The 16,683-nt window shown below is 39.7% G+C and overlaps 1 protein-coding gene across 1 annotated transcript; it reads right to left on the bottom strand.

The window, feature by feature from the left end:
- Nucleotides 1-3,358: 3,358 nt before the first annotated feature.
- Nucleotides 3,359-8,675, bottom strand: LOC110532609 (cerebellin-4-like). Its single transcript, XM_021616656.3, has 3 exons — nucleotides 8,064-8,675; nucleotides 6,504-6,620; nucleotides 3,359-5,623 (listed from the first exon to the last, which is right to left on the bottom strand). Exons 1-3 carry the CDS (start codon nucleotides 8,358-8,360, stop codon nucleotides 5,426-5,428), a joined length of 612 nt encoding a protein of 203 aa, XP_021472331.1. The 5' UTR covers nucleotides 8,361-8,675; the 3' UTR covers nucleotides 3,359-5,425.
- Between the last annotated feature and the right edge of the window lie 8,008 nt (nucleotides 8,676-16,683).

Raw genomic sequence — 16,683 nt, 5'->3', positions numbered from 1 at the left:
TCAAAACACACCTCAAACACAACAGCAGACAGGTCTCAGGTCAGAGGGCTGGTCATCGGGTTGTGTCAGATGTATGGGTCATTTCTGAAGATTATTATTTATTTAATGTATTTAGTTATTCATTCATTTACGTCTGTCCCTCATTTGAAGGTCAACCCCAACACTGAACTCTCATTTTAATACGGTGAAACTATTCCTTTTTTATTTTTTGAACATCTAATAGTCAGCTGGTGAGCTGGTTCTAATCTTTTTGGCAAGTTCCTGGAGTTTTGTGTTGAAAAACTGAGTGGGTCGAGCATAACCAGGGCCTGACCTTGCCATTCTGCCGCCATAGGCGAGACCCCCCCCCCCCCCCCCCTCCAAAACTAGAATAGTCCCAGTAAACAAAATTACATAAAAAATACGTAGAAGTTGGGTTCAATTTAGGTTCTGAATTAAAGGTGAAAAGGTATTTTCCGTATGTTTAAAATACATATTTTCCAGGACATTGAAAAGGCATCTTTTCCAGACATTGAAAAATACATATTTTCCAGGACATTGAAAAGGCATCTTTTCCAGACATTGAAAAATACGTCTTTTCCAGACGCTGAAATCAGGTAAATTTTCGGTTCTGAATGAAAGCTGAAAATACTTATTTTCCTGATGCTGAAAATATGTATTTTACAGATGTTGAAAATTTGTATTTTCCAGATGTTGAAATCAGGGAACTTTTTGGTTTTGAATGAAAGTTGAAAATAAGTATTTTATAGACATCTATGTTTGGGCCAAATCAAGGCTGGTCCAGACCGGACAAAATCTGAACCAAACATAGACGTCTATGATTGGTTCGGATTTGGTCCGGACTGAACCAAAAACCAATGTCCGTGGATGTGGAAATCAAGACCGGTCCGGAACTGCAACAAAAAAAAGATGTCCAAAAGGCGTTGGCGTCGGTCCATGCTTACTGAGGTGTAGCCTACAATGTTGCCTGAAATTTAATTTTATGAATGCCCATCTATGTGGTAAGCCTACTGTTTGTAAAACACCCCAAAAAATGACATCCAGACAGGACCAAAAAAGACGTCCAAAAGATGTTGGCTCGTGCTTACTGGGGTGTAGCCTACCATGTCAGACAGCAATAGAATTGTATGATTCCCGATCCACTCGGAAGGCCAACTGTTTATAAAACAGGCTATTGCACTGGCTTTATTAGTCTTGATTCATGTGACTAATCAATTTGGCTATTTAAGCTCTGAATATTAGTTACCTGAGCTGACAAGGTAGAAATCTGTTGTTGTGCCTCTGAACAAGGCAGTTAACCCACTATCCCCCAGTAGGCTGTCATTGTAAATAAGAATTTGCTCGGAACTGACTTGCCTAGTTAAATGAAGGTTGAATAAATAAATGTGATGCTATCACAAGCCTATTTGCAGTGTTTACACAAGTATTTCATTTTATCGCTGTGATCAGCTTGTCAAAATTGTACGGATACAAACTTGAAACCACTGATCATGACAATGGGGTGAAACACCTGGAAAGCAGTTGTGATTGTCTATTTGATTATCTGATTGAGTGCCATTTAGGTTAGGCTATTTGATGGGAGAAACCTGCATGATGTAAAAAGTGTCCGTCTCATTACATAGTCATACATTTTATCTACAGCCAGTAGCCAGTAGGCTAGAGAAAAGGTCACATACTCTTTCTACCATGTCCTATATCTGCTACATTATTTATGTAAGATCATTGTTTTGCGCTGCAGAGATGCATCTCTCCAATAGCACCCTGGAGAGGCGCGCCAGGAATGGACAAGCAAAAACATTGGGCGCCCCTGCATTATCAAAGGGCGGCATCAGCGCTCACCTAAAAAGCCCATATGCCGCTGGTTGAGAGAAATGGTAATTTTGTTGTTGTTGGAGGTGCGTCTTGGTCAGTTTAGCTCAGAATGTGCCGCCCTCGTCAATCTGCCGCCATAGGCGGCTGCCTAATCCTGTCTAATGAGCGGGCCAGCAGTGAGCATAACACTGTTACCATAGACAGACAGGGTAGAATGTTTTTTACAATTTCATTATTTTTTTTGTGAAGCTTGCATTCAATTGCCACTCCCTGCTGTACACAACAAGTTTTATTTCATCAACCCTGTCGTCAACCCTGTTACAGTCAATCCTGTTACAATCAACCCTGTTACATTATTTGGCACTTAATAGGACTTACTATAGTACTTCTTTTATTTAACCTCTTGAGATGGGAAACTTATTTTTAAAAGTTGAACATGTGCTCTTTATGACAGAATGTTAAAATTAGGTGAAATCAAAAGGTTTTCTTGACCAAGTTACACTTCTCAAAAGGCACCAAATTGGTGGAACGACCCTGCTAATCAAAGCCCAAGACAGGAAACAGTACCTCAAGAGCAAAGTCTCTCTCCGTTCTACAATAGAGATGAATATAAAACTTCTCACTTCATAATCAACAAGCACCTTGCCAAATTCCAAATAGTTGGCATTGTGCAGTGATTAATTATTTGATCATAAACCCATCTCTCTGAGAGAATAGCTGGTTCTGAATGTACATAATTTAGTCATAGTATTACACCAATTCAAATCAAGATAGTTGTAAGACAGACAGAATGGATTCAGACCCACACTCTAAAACACAGAGAACATGAACGTGGCCCAAATATGGTTATGAAGTTATGTTGCTGATAAATCTAATTATTTTCTTCTGACATTATTGTATACCAATAAAGACCACAATTCAACACATATTTAATTTGAAAGTAATACAATATGCCTGCATGATAAGGCTCTTGGAAATCTCAACAATAATCCATCCATGTTTTTTAACACATATCTGTACCAATGGTTTGTTACATTGATTACATAGCTTCATGTGGTATGTTGAATTCTTCTTGTATCCATAAACAAAATCTATTCGGGGTTGTTCATACAACCACAGTGCATCTACCATCGGGAAATGGAAGATCTTTGTTGAAAAAAAAGCATCATATTGGATTGATGCATGCCTAATAACCAGGCTGTTATTATAGAATATCATTTATTTTGCTAGTTTGGGTTTCGTGCCCATCTGTTGACATAAGTATAAATTGTTAGGGTAAATTGTCTCTCAATCAAGTGAAGGGGAGTTAGATTCTCAATTGTAAGGGATAGATCATATATTGCAAATCAAGAATACTTTCAATTAAAATCAGTCATACTTCATTTGAATCACTCAATACTTATCACATTATAGAACCCACAACAGACAATTGTAAACATATATATATATATATATATATATATATCATTCTGTGCATTCATTAATTTGAAATACAATACTGAGTTGTATTCTTCTCCAGCGTCCATAATGAGGCCAAGTTAAAGTATTCAGTCCATTATAACATTTTTATTTCACAAATGAGATGTCGCATATCTGGTTAATGTAATACACTTTTACTGTATAGCTACCCTCCAAGGGGTGGTTTCTTGGTGGGAGTTGGAGACATCATTCATGTCTTGAAAGAAAGGAATCCAGTAGTAAAGCATGTTAATTTGAGAGCTGTGCCTAAAACGATCGCACAGTAGGCCTACAGTATACGCACCAACATTAAAGTGGCTTGAGTTGCCAGCCGATGAATTCTGAAATAGGCAAACCATTCATTTCTCTAATGACACACTTTTGAGATCCACAGAGGCATAACATTCAACGACGAAACATATATTCTCACAACCATGATAGTTACAGTATATGCACAGAAAGCAATTGTCAACTCAGGAATATGTTATGAGAAAATCAAACCATTCAGAGTTTAGATAATATAAATCAATAAATAGTGTAGTGCCATTATATTTACTCAGGAAAGGTTTTTGTTGACCATACAATTACATAAGTTGAAGAGTGAACACAACAGCTACTCTATCAATGCAAGATGGCCAACAGGACACTTTCCCCACGTGTATTTCAGGGGGAAAGGTTAGAGAAGGTGGGTGAGATTAAGTTTGTGTGGAAAATGTCTAGTCTTATGGAACTATCTACATTATTCACATTTCACACACCCTTTCTTTACATTTCATCTGTTGATAGATTGGATCGAATAATTATCTTTCAAATCTCCCAATTATTTATCTCCCAATCGTTTAAAAAAATGAATATTGCAAAAATGCACTGTAAACAAATGGTAAGAAGGAATTTCACATGGGTTGCAGATGCTACAGGCTATGTGGCAGCCATTGACGACATAGCAAATTGAAATTATTGGCTGTAAATGCCAAATCGGTTCATTCAAATAAGCATTTAAGTCAAACAAATTATTATGAATAAACCAATGCGTAAATATTAAATGAATAAAGAAATGATTGTGCATAAAATCAAATGTTAACATACAGTATACAATTGTGATCTCTTCAACAAAGTATCACATATGCCTCCACTGAGGCTAACCAACACATGACAGGGAGGTCAATGGTGACGTCAAAAGGCCAGACCTACTGCAGTGTCCAAATCTTGAGCATGAACTTGAGCCTCCACTACTTCTCAGTTCAATGACAATATTGCATCTACAACATCTGTTTAGACATAAAGTTGTTTAATAGCCAGATCTCTTCTTGTTATGAGAATGGCCAGACAAAATAAACTTGTGCTGTGGATCTTTGCAATGACCTGCTTCTCTGACGCAGTCCTATGCAATCACAAACGTTTTGTTTCATCAGACTGGTGTACTCAAACATTTTCTAACTTTCTGGTTATGTCTACTTTCCCAGAGCGTTTTATCCTTGACTGTTCAATTTATCTGATTAAAATCTACCTGGTCTTATTTAAAGGTGCATTCAATTATTAATTCAACACCTGCATTGTCAGACTCATATCACAAGTTAATCCTGGTGTTAGAATGACACCCTCCAAATGAAGACAAGTGTGACAGTAGTTATCACTTCTACAGAGAGCGTGTGTGACTGTGCACGCAAGAAGGGGGTCATTTTATAGTTGGAAGATAGACTTTGCTCTGAATTCGGCATTGTAATATCACACATGCCACACTTGCCAAGAAAAACAAATCCATTTCCCCTATAGGAAAGACATCCTAAAAAGAGGCATGGTGACTTAGAAAGGCCTGTCATGTAAACTTTTTAAAAGCTGCTAAACATATTCTGGGACTGTTAAGTTTGTGAGGGAAGAATTGTTGTGAAGTGTTGATCCTCTGTTGAAGTTGTCAAGTAACATGAGCATAGCAATGAGCTGTACTATGGCATTTTCTGGAGCAGTATTGCATTTGTAGAGGGATTCCCATTAACTCTTTCCAATGTCGCTTTTCTTCTCTCTGTAGCAATCCTTGACCACGGAACATAATATCATTCATCCTTTAGCTAGATCCAACTGATGTAGAAATGTTTTAATTATACAGTAACAACACGTTGTTGATAAAGTCATTTGAATTGTGAGGTTTTCTATCTTTTTACAGAGAGAAAACAAGGAAACCAGAGAACGTAGAGTATTGCCATCCGCCAACTAGATTCCCCTTTTCCAGTTTAAGGTAGACCTTGTCCTCTTTATCCAAAAAGAGCAGAACTCCATTGGTGGCTGCCTCTCGAGTTACGTCTTTGTCACCCGCAAAAGCTGAGATGACAGGTTTCCCATTCAACATTAAGTTCACCTAGATGACCCAAAGAGACAGCAATGAGAAAAAATAAAAGAGACAGGGGAGAAATACAGCTAATGTTCCTACAGTTAATGTCCCCATGATATTACTGCATGCCCATAGTCAAACATTGTAATCATCCACAGCTACCTACTGTAGCTATTTGCTATTCACTTCTGATCTTGGTTCAAATATGAACAGTATGCAGAAGCCCTCCCCTTGACAATGTACTTTGAAAAAACAACATCATTTTTAGCTTAGTTTTGTCACTCTCTTAAATAGACAGAATAATAAGATGGTTTGTTTAATAAACTAATGTAGTCTCCTCCCACTTTTCACACCGTTAGAGAGCTCAGAATTCACCAGGATTTGGAAATTCGCAATGAAACTACTGGAAAATGAGGCTACAATTGTGCAAACATACATAACCAAATTAGAAGATTAGCCATGCAGTGGCTGTGATTTCCCATGAATGTTTTATAGCGGGCGGCAGGGTAGCCTAGAGTGTTGGACTAGTAACCGGAAGGTTGCAAGTTCAAACCCCCGAGCTGACGAGGTACAAATCTGTCGTTCTGCCCCTGAACAGGCAGTTAACCCACTGTTCCTAGGCCGTCATTGAAAATAAGAATGTGTTCTTAAACTGACTTGCCTAGTTAAAAAAAGAGTATATTAAGTTGTCAGAGATTTGTTTCAGCTTCCTCTCATAACCTGCAGTGCACCATTCTGTCAATGCAAATCCGATATGTCCAAATACACTGTTAATAACTCCATTACAAGGCCCTTTCAAAGAATGTAGCCATAGCAAATGTATATCAAATTATGTCTCTGGGGAATCACATTATATCATAACTGGAGCTAAATTGCTGAATCAATTAGGCCAAAACAAATTGCTTACCTGTATAGTCTGGCTCTGGTACACTTTTATAACGTGAAAATTAAAACTGTAGATCCCTTTTCTGGGTGACAAAAACACTGACTCCAATGTGAAATAGTTGCCTATATTCACAAGAACCTAGAGAAAGAAGAATAAGGCATTTTAGAAGGTGAATAAATATTATCCTCAATGGTTCAACTAACTATTCAAATAATTATGGCTCAACCACCAGCTGTTCATCTGGTGACACTCAAATTAGGGTGACAAGACTGTAGTGTTAAATCTGATATTTCAGCAGTCGTAGACCCCTCAACTCCTTAGAGAAAAAATTTACTGACAGTTTTAATCATGTGATGTGACATTCCATGCAGCCTGTGACTCAGCCTACAAGACACAAAGAGATTTGCGAGTGTGACTTCAATCAAGCACATCGCCACAAACCTCTAGGACCAACTGCCAGATATAGGGTTAATGATTCTTTAACAACAGCGATGACTAAAAACCCCAGCTGTAATCTTGCCCAATAGGCTTCCAATTAGGCAGATTCAGCCAATGATTTATGTAAAGTCTTGGCTATGTTGAGGTGATTTATGTAAGGCTTTGGCAATGAAGAGGTGATGTATGTAAGGTCCTTCTAGTTGAGGTGCCACCAGGAGTTGTACACAAGAATAATAAGCAAACAAACATTTTACCAACTGGGGACATTTTGTTGGTCCCCACAAGGTCAAAGGATATTTCTAGGGGGTTTAGGGTTAAGGTTAGAATTAGTGTAAGGTTAGAATGTGTGTTAGGTTTAGAATTAGGTTTAGGGTTAGGAGCTAGGGTTAGTTTTAGGTTAGGTTAAGGTTAGGTTTTTGGGTTAAGGTCAGGTTTAGGGTTAGGGGTTATGGAAAATAGTATTTTCAATGGGACTGAATTGTGTGTCCCCACAATGTTAGCTGTACAAGACTGTGTGTGTGTGTGTGTGTGTGTGTGTGTGTGTGTCTGTCTGTCTGTCTTTCGAGGGGGTTGGATCAAAAGCAAAAATCTATTGCACAAGGACTGGGAAATGTTCTTGGTTGCCTCTGAGAACAGTATTGATGTATATACTGACTCGGTGACTGAGTTCATCAGGAAGTGCATAAATTAAATCAAAATCAAATTTAATTTGTCACATACACGTGTGTAAAGAATGAAGGGTAAATTCAGGTGCATGTGTGATTGTGACAGGTTCTGCCTGCTGGTCATTTATAGCCCTTTATTGTGTTTGATCACATGTGAGCTATACCCATTATTGTTGATCAATCATTAAAATTAAAATAAACCAATCAGTCAATCAATAATGAACTATTATTGATACATGTAGGTTGCTCTCTAAACCAACTGTTAGACCCCTCCAAATATTTTTGTTTTGTTTTATTATTTAAATTTAGTTTTGCTGGGGGGAAAACCTGCCACTAAATCCTCAATTACCTATGTAGCCTAAAACGTGGATTCTTCACAGCATTGCAGCGCAGTTTTATCACGGCAACTTTGATGTTATAAAGTTGAAGTAAAATTAAACATTATCTACTACCTCAAAAACATACAAAACCGTCTTACTTGGTCGAAGTATATGATTCTTGTTTTATTGCTCATCTCCGACGGTTCGTGATTGTTGCTCCGGACCGCAGAAAAAGCGATTTTGGAGTTTGCAGCACGTACCGAAATACCAAGAGGAGAGGACGAGCCCTTCCAATCCGTAGTCGGATTAGAGTCGCAAACCACAAGACATTTGCCCTCCAGGACTACAGGCTCCGTGTCATTCTGAGCTCCCACAAACTCAGAGATCAACGCCAAACTGAACATAAGAACAAGAGAGTTTACCATCACCTTGTACAACAACCGTAACAGCCCCATTTTTTAAAAAAGACTCCGTATGAAGTTTCGAGTCCTCCTCTCTGATCCCCCCGTCGCACACGTTTCTGACGAGTTAAAATTCTTATTGGATCCAGCCGTATGCTATATTGGTGAAAGACATATTTTTAACAACATCCAGATCTTCAAATGTTGACAATTGATTGAAATGAAGATCCAGTTTATTTTCTCTTTGTCTCATTTTCTTTTACATGATGTTTGTGACTAAAATAATCATCCGAAATAGGTGGCTTGCATGAGGGCTTCAATCTGAGGAGAAGAAGCGCAATGACTGGTTGATGCTCTGCGACTCCAAATTACGCGGTATGACTGCTAGTCCCCGTGGTGATATGCCTACGCACGGTCAAGACGCATTCATTTACCAACGTATGTATGCAAATATTTTTCACACAGTTAGTTTTTCTTCTATTATGCATCTTTATCGCCAGGTTTTTATCTTGACATATTCCTCACATCAGTATTTCTGTAGCCTATACCTGACCTCGTTCAAGAAAGTTACAACAATGAGATTGGATACATAGTGGATGCAAGCCAAGGTATGGACTAGACTGGTAATCAATTCGATCTTTGGTCAGAAACATAATTGTTTGGAGATCAAACAAAGCTTTTTGTTTAGAACAGTGGATATTTGGTATTTATTAACCACAAACTTATAATAAGCGGTCTTTAAACAATTAACCCAATAATAAATATTATTAAAAAAAGAGTCCCTTAATGACACCAAACTAACCTGAATGGATCCATTAAATGGTATGGAATCCACTTAATGGAATTACAAAGTTTTACACACACTTCTGCATGTAGACTGGTTGCACCCTCTGTTCAGCTATTACATGTCATGACAGGAGTGGCAAGGAGTGGAATGTTAGCTAAAAAGACTGTCAAGAGTATGATGCTCTGTTGTATTATACAAAGCTGTTATACAAAGCAAATCTGTTCCACGTTGGTTCAACATTGTTTTATTGAAAGGACATGGAAACAACGTTGATTCAACCAGTGTGTGCTCAGTGGCTGGTGTGTGAAGAGAGGCCTCTATAAAATTGCTCAGCTTTTTACTTTGGAACAGAGCACAAATTGAATTAATATTCCAACCGCAGCCCCCCAGCAATTAATTCATTTTAAAACAAATGCAATCTATAGAGAGGGGAACAAAACTGTTTTGTCATTGGAATTACAGACTCTGGGGCTTTATTAAAAATAGAAATCTCGCTGGCAATTATTGCCTATTCAAAATAAATGATAGGATATAGAGATTTTAAACAATGACAATGCTGCTTAGACCCATTATAGGCCGACATACCACACTGTAAACTGACTTGCCACATAGTGCATACTGTACATTAGTCACTGTAACAATGGTCCTAACAACATCTGGTTAATGGTAACCACTGAATTTAGAGTAAAACTATTGGGTCAAAGAACCATCAGTTATGACATAATATTGACTGCATTCACCTCAGACAGTTGTATGATCAGTGGGAGGGAGACATGTAAGCCATTGGAGATTGTTCAAACTTGGGCCATCACAACATGGTCAGCATTGGACACTTCAAGAGGCTAACAATCTAGGGATAAAAATACTTATTGGTCATAGAGGCACTGTGAATGGTTGTGGGGTTTTCTCTTGTGATTGTCTGTCTGTACAAGGTACTTCCTGACATTGCAATACCCTGAACTGTCTGAGGTAAAGAAATAGGCTAGCGGCAGGTAGGCTAGTGGCAGGTAGCCTAGCGGTTAGAGAGGTGAGCCAGCAGCCAGAGGCATCACCCCAAAACCAGTGTGTGTGTGTGTGTGTGTGTGTGTGTGTGTGTGTGTGTGTGTGTGTGTGTGTGTGTGTGTGTGTGTGTGTGTGTGTGTGTGTGTGTGTGTGTGTGTGTGTGTGTGTGTGTGTGTGTGTGTCTTTCGGAGGGGTTGGATCAAAAGCAAAAATCTAATTGCACAAGGACTGGGAAATGTTCTTGGTTGCCTCTGAGAATAGTATTGATGTATAGACTGACTCGGTGACTGAGTTCATCAGGAAGTGCATAAATCAAATCAAAATAAAATTTTATTTGTGACACACACATGTTTAGCAGATTTTATTGCAGGTGTAACAAAATGGTTGTGTTTCTAACTCCAACAGTGCAGTAATAGCTAACATTTCACAACAACACACACAATACATACAACCTAAAAGTAAAACATTGGAGTTAAGGAATATATAAATATTAAGATGAGCAATGTCAGAGAGGCATAGACTAAAATACAGTAGAATAAAATATAGTATATATAGTTGAATTCGGAAGTTTACATACAGCTTAGCCAAATACATTTAAACTCAGGGAACACCCACACCCAATGGGGAACACCCATTTGCCACCAAGCTTTAACTTCCTGACTGATGTCTTGAGATGTTGCTTCAATATATCCACATGACTTTCCGTCCTGATGATGCCATCTATATTGTAAAGTGCACCAATCCCTCCTGCAGAAAAGCATCGCCACAACATGATGCTGCCACCCCGTGCTTCACGGTTGAGATGGTGTTCTTCAGGTTGCAAGCCTCCCCATTTTTCCTCCAAACACAACGATGGTCATTATGGTCAAACAGTTCTATTTTTGTTTCATCAGACCAGAGGACATTTCTACAAAAAGTATGATCTTTGTCCCAATGTGCAGTTGCAAACTGCAGTCTGGCTTTTTTTATGGGGGGTTTGGAGCAGTGTTTTTTTCCCTTGCTGAGCGGCCTTTCAGGTAATGTCGATATAGGACTCGTTTTACTGTGGATATAGATACTTTGGTACCTGTTTCCTCCAGCATCTACACAAGGTCCTTTGCTGTTGTTTTGGGATTGATTTGCACTTTTCGCACCAAAGTACAAATTCATCTCTAGGAGACAGAACGCATCTCCTTCCTGAGCTGTATGACGGCTGAATGGTCCCATGGTGTTTATACTTGTGTACTATTGTTTGTACAGATGAACATGGTACCTTCAGGCGTTTAGAAATTGCTCCCAAGGATGAACCAGACTTGTGGAGGTCTAAAAAAACATTTTTTTTTGCTGAGGTCTTGGCTGATTTCTTTTGATTTTCCCATGATGTCAAGCAAAGAGGCACTGAGTTTGAAGGGAGGCCTTGAAATACATCCACAAGTACACCTCCAATTGACTCAAATTTCTGTCAAATAGCCTATCAGAAGCTTCTAAAGCCATGACATCATTTTCTGGAATTTTACAAGCTGTTTAAAGGCACAGTCAACTTAGTGAATGTAAACTTCTGACTCACTGGAATTGTGATACAGTGCATTAATAAGTTAAATAATCTGTCTGTAAACAATTGTTGGAAAATGTACTTGTGTCATGCACAAAATAGATGTCCTAATCGACTTGCCAAAACTATAGTTTGTTAACAAGTAATTTTTGGAGTTGTTAAAAAAACGAGTTTTAATGACTCCAACCTAAGTGTATGTAAACTTCCGACTTCAACTGGGTATGAGATGATTAAAGCAATAATATGCAAACATTAATAAAGCGGCCAGTGATTTCAATCTACAGTATGCATATGGGGCAGCAGCCTCTAAGGTGCAGGGTTACGTAACCGGGTGGAAGTCGCCTAGTGAGGGCTATTTAACAATCTGATGGTCTTGAGATAGAAGCTGTTTTTCAGTCTCTTGGACCCAGCTGTCATGCACCTGTAGTGACCTTGCCTTCTGGATGATAGCAGGGTGAACAGGCAGTGTCTCGGGTCGTTGTTGTACTTGATGATCAGCAAAGTGGAGGTGTTGTTTCCTACCTTCACCACCTGGGGGTGGCCCGTCTGTACCCAGTTGCACGGGTCAATGATGCGTATGTTGTTCCCACTGTGACGATTAGAACTTATTAAAACCAAAAGCTTTGGATAGATGGCAGCATTCACACAAAACTGAAAGCACGAGCCCACCGCATTTAACCATGACAAGTGACTGGGAACATGGACGTGTACAAACAGACCAGCTATGCCCCAGACCAGCTATGTAAGGCAATCAAAGAGGCAAATACAACAGTACAGGGACAAAGTGGAATCGCAATTTAACGGCTCAGACACGAGACACTCCGTGGCCGACATGAGTAAGACATTTAGCATGTTAACTCTCGCTAGGTTGCCGGTCCAGACAGCAACACAAGCTGCGTCCTCGGCACAATACGGACATATTCAGTCTCTCCCTATCCCAGTCTGTTGTCCCCACTTGCTTGAAAATGTCCACCATTATTCCTTCACCCAAGAAAGCAAAGGTAGCTGAACTAAATTACTATCGCCACATGGCACTTACTTCTGTCATCATGAAGTGCTTTGAGAGGCTAGTTAATATCTCTTAACTTCTTGGATATAGGGGGCGCTATTTTAATTTTTGGATGAAAAACGTTCCTGTTTTAAACAAGATATTTTGTAATGAAAAGATGCTCGACTATGCATATAATTGACAGCTTTGGAAAGAAAACACTCTGACGTTTCCAAAACTGCAAAGATATTGTCTGTGAGTGCCACAGAACTGATGTTACAGAAAAAAACCAGATAAAAATCCAATCAGGAAGTGCCGGATTTTTTGAAACCGCCTCATGGCAATGACTCCTTATATGGCTGTGAAGGAGCTAGGAGTCAGCTTACGTTTTCCACGTTTTCCCCAAGGTGTCTGCATTGTGACGTTTTTGTAGGCATATCATTGGAAGATTGACAATAAGAGACTACATCTACCAGGTGGTCGCTTGGAGTCCTCCGTCGCAATTATTGCGTAATCTCCAGCTGCAGTATTTTTCCGTTTTCTTCTGATGAGAAGGCAACTGCCACCACTGATAGATTATCGAATAGATATGTGAAAAACACCTTGAGGATTGATTCTAAACAACGTTTGCCATGTTTCTGTCGATATTATGGAGCTAATTTGGAAAAAAGTTTGGCGTTGTAAGTGACTGCATTTTCCGGTGTTTTTCTTAGCCAAACGTGATGAACAAAACGGAGCTATTTCGTCTACACAAATAATATTTTTGGAAAAAAATGAACATTTGCTATCTAACTAAGAGTCTCCTCATTGAAAACATCCGAAGTTCTTCAAAGGTAAATTATTTTATTTGAATGCTTTTCTTGTTTTTGTGAAAATGTTGCCTGCTGAATGCTAGGCTTAATGCTATGCTAGTCTATCAATACTCTTACACAAATGCATATTTTGAAAATCTGAGATGACAGTGTTGTTAACAAAAGGCTAAGCTTGTGTTTGAATATATTTATTTCATTTCATTTGCGATTTTCATGAATAGGAAACATTGCGTTATGGTAATGAGCTTGAGGCTATGATTATGCTCCCGGATACGGGATTGCTCGACGCTAGAGGTTAAGGATCAGACCCCTTTCTTCAATTCTTTCCTAAAATGACATACCCAAATCTATCTGCCTGTAGCTCAGGACCTGAAGCAAGGATATGCATATTATTGATACCATTTGAAAGGAAACACTTTGAAGTTTGTGGAAATGTGAAATTAATGTAGGAGAATATAACACATTAGATCTGGTAAAACATAATACAAAGAAAAAAACGTGTTTGTATTTTCTTGTTCCATCATCTTTGAAATGCATTATCTGATTTAGGACTCTAGGCGTTTTAGACTGATCCACTGAACCATTGCATTTCTGTTCAAAATGTTCTAGCAAGTCTGCCCAAATGTGCCTAATTGGTCAATATATACATTTTCAAGTACATAACTGTACACTCTCCTCAAACAATAGGATGGTATGTTTTCACTGTAATAGCTACTGTAAATTGGACGGTGCAGTTAGATTAACAATAATTTAATCTTTCTGCCCATATAAGATATGTCTATGTGCTTGGGAAATGTTCTTGTTACTAATCACATTAGCGCATGTTAGCTCAACCGTCCCGAGGGTGGGACACCGATCTGTAGAGATCATTAAGAGTTAACTCAATCATCAAGTTTACTAACGACACAATAGTCATAGGACTGATTACCAACAATGATGAGACAGCCCACAGGGAGGAGGTGAGGCGCCGGCGGAGTGGTGCCAGGAAAATAACCTCTCGCTCAAAGTCAACAAAACAAAGGAGCTGATCGTGGACTTCAGGAGACAGCAGAGAGCACGCCCCAATCCACATCGACGGGGCCGCAGAGGAGAGAGTGAAAAGCTTCAAGCTCCTCTGTGTACACATCACTGGCAACCTGAAATGGTTCATCCACACAGAAAGTTTGGCGAAGAAGGCGCAACAGCACCTTTTCAACCTCAGGATGCTGAAGAAATTCACCCTGGCCCCTAAGTCTCTCATAAACTTCTACAGATGCGCCATTAAGAGCACCCTGTTGGAGTGTATCACCACCTAGTATGGCAATTGCACCGCCCACAACCGCAGGGCTCTCCAGAGGGTGGCACACTGTCTGCCCTCCAGAACATCTACAGCACCCTGTGTCACAGAAAGATCAAGAATATGATAAAGGACCTCTGCAACCCGAGCCACGGCCTGTTCACCCAGCTACCATCTAGAAGGCGCAGACAGTACAGGTGCATCAAAACTATCTTTCTATCTCCAGGCCATCAGACTGTTAAATAGTCACCACTAGCCGGCCTCGACCCAGTACCCTGCCCTGAACTTAGTCACTGGTACTAGCCTGCTACCACCCAGTACTCTACCCTACACCTTAGATACTGTCTGTACACTACTCGTGTTTCTTGTTTTGTTCCATGTTCGTTTATTTATTCAATTCACTCCCTGTACTTGCTTCCCGATTCCCAGCATACACGTTAGAAAATAACGCCTCACCAAAAGGAAGCAACAGGGATTTTTATTTTTTACTGGTGTCATTGGGTCCAAAGGCGGATGCCGATGCAACCGAGGATGCCTCAGCTGGCTCGTCAGGCTTCCATGTCTCAGCTGGCTCATAGGGTTCCCAGCGCCTCAGCTGGCTTGTCGGGTTCCTGCGCCACAGCTGGCTCGTAGGGATTCCATGCCTCAGCTGGCTATCAGGGATTCCATGCCTCAGCTGGCTCGCAGGGATTCCATGCCTCAGCTGGCTCGCAGGGATTCCATGCCTCAGCTGGCTCGCAGGGATTCCATGCCTCAGCTGGCTCGCAGGGATTCCATGCCTCAGCTGGCTCATCGGGTTCCCGCGCCTCAGCTGGCTCGTTAGGTTCCCGCGCCTCAGCTGGCTCGTTAGGTTCCCGCGCCTCATCTGGCTCTATTTTTAAAATTAATAAAACATTATCAGCTGAAATGTCTTGTGTCATAAGTTCAGGAGTAAAAATGTGCTTAACAAGTCACATAAGTTGCATGGACTAACTCTGTGTGCAACAGTGACTACCTCATTTCTGTACCCCACACATACAATTACCTGCAAGTGAATTTTAAACAGAGATCCAATCACAAAGACCATGGATGTTTTTTAATGCCTCGCAAAGAAGGGCATCTATTGGTAGATGGGGGGTGGGAGGATGCATTAAATATCACTTTGAGCGTGGTGAAGTTATTTGGATGGTGTATCATTACACCCAGTCACTACAAAGATACAGGCGTCCTTTCTAACTCAGTTGTCGGAGAGTAAGGAAACTGGTCAGGGTTTTCACTGAGGCCTATGGTGACATTAAAACAGTTAGTTTAATGGCTGTGATAGGAGAATATTCCAAAAAATATTCCAAAACATGCATCCTGTTTGCAAGGCACTAAACTAAAACTGTAAAAAAAAATGTGGCAAAGAAAGGAACTTTATGTCCTGAATACAAAGTGTTATGCTTGGGGAAAATCCAACACATCACTGAGGTCCACTCTTCATATTTTCAAGCATAGTGGTGGCTGCCTCATGTTAAGAACAATGTTCCCTCTAACGCCTCGATCACACTGACAGCACCAATACATAATGTTACAACAGAAGTACATTCATTTCCAATGGAACGCTGCGTTTTGTTTCAGAAGCAGTTGCAGTACGTTCTGTGTGGTGGATATGTTGGATTTATCGAACATATGCATGAAATTGTATGTGTAGACTTGACGGAAAGTAGCTAAATGTAAATGTTTAACTTTTGTTGCACACATATCCAGTTAAATAAATAGTGAGATTACATAATAAAAAATGCTTTATTGCAGAATTTCTTAATTGGAATTCATTTATTTGTATTTAGTAGCATGAATCAATATTATTTATTCTGTGACAAATGTACAGTTGAAGTCAGAAGTTTACATACAATTAGGTTGGAGTCATTTAAAACTTGTATTTCAACCACTCCACAAATTTCTTGTTAACAAACTATAGTTTTGGCAAGTCGGTTAGGACATCTACTTGTGCATGACACAA

Source organism: Oncorhynchus mykiss, chromosome 9 (assembly GCF_057628025.1).
Source record: "Oncorhynchus mykiss isolate SJ-2025 chromosome 9, ASM5762802v1, whole genome shotgun sequence".
NCBI lineage: Eukaryota > Metazoa > Chordata > Actinopteri > Salmoniformes > Salmonidae > Oncorhynchus > Oncorhynchus mykiss.
The sequence above is the reverse complement of the archived record's forward strand: the minus strand, read 5'-3'. Positions and strand labels throughout refer to the sequence as shown.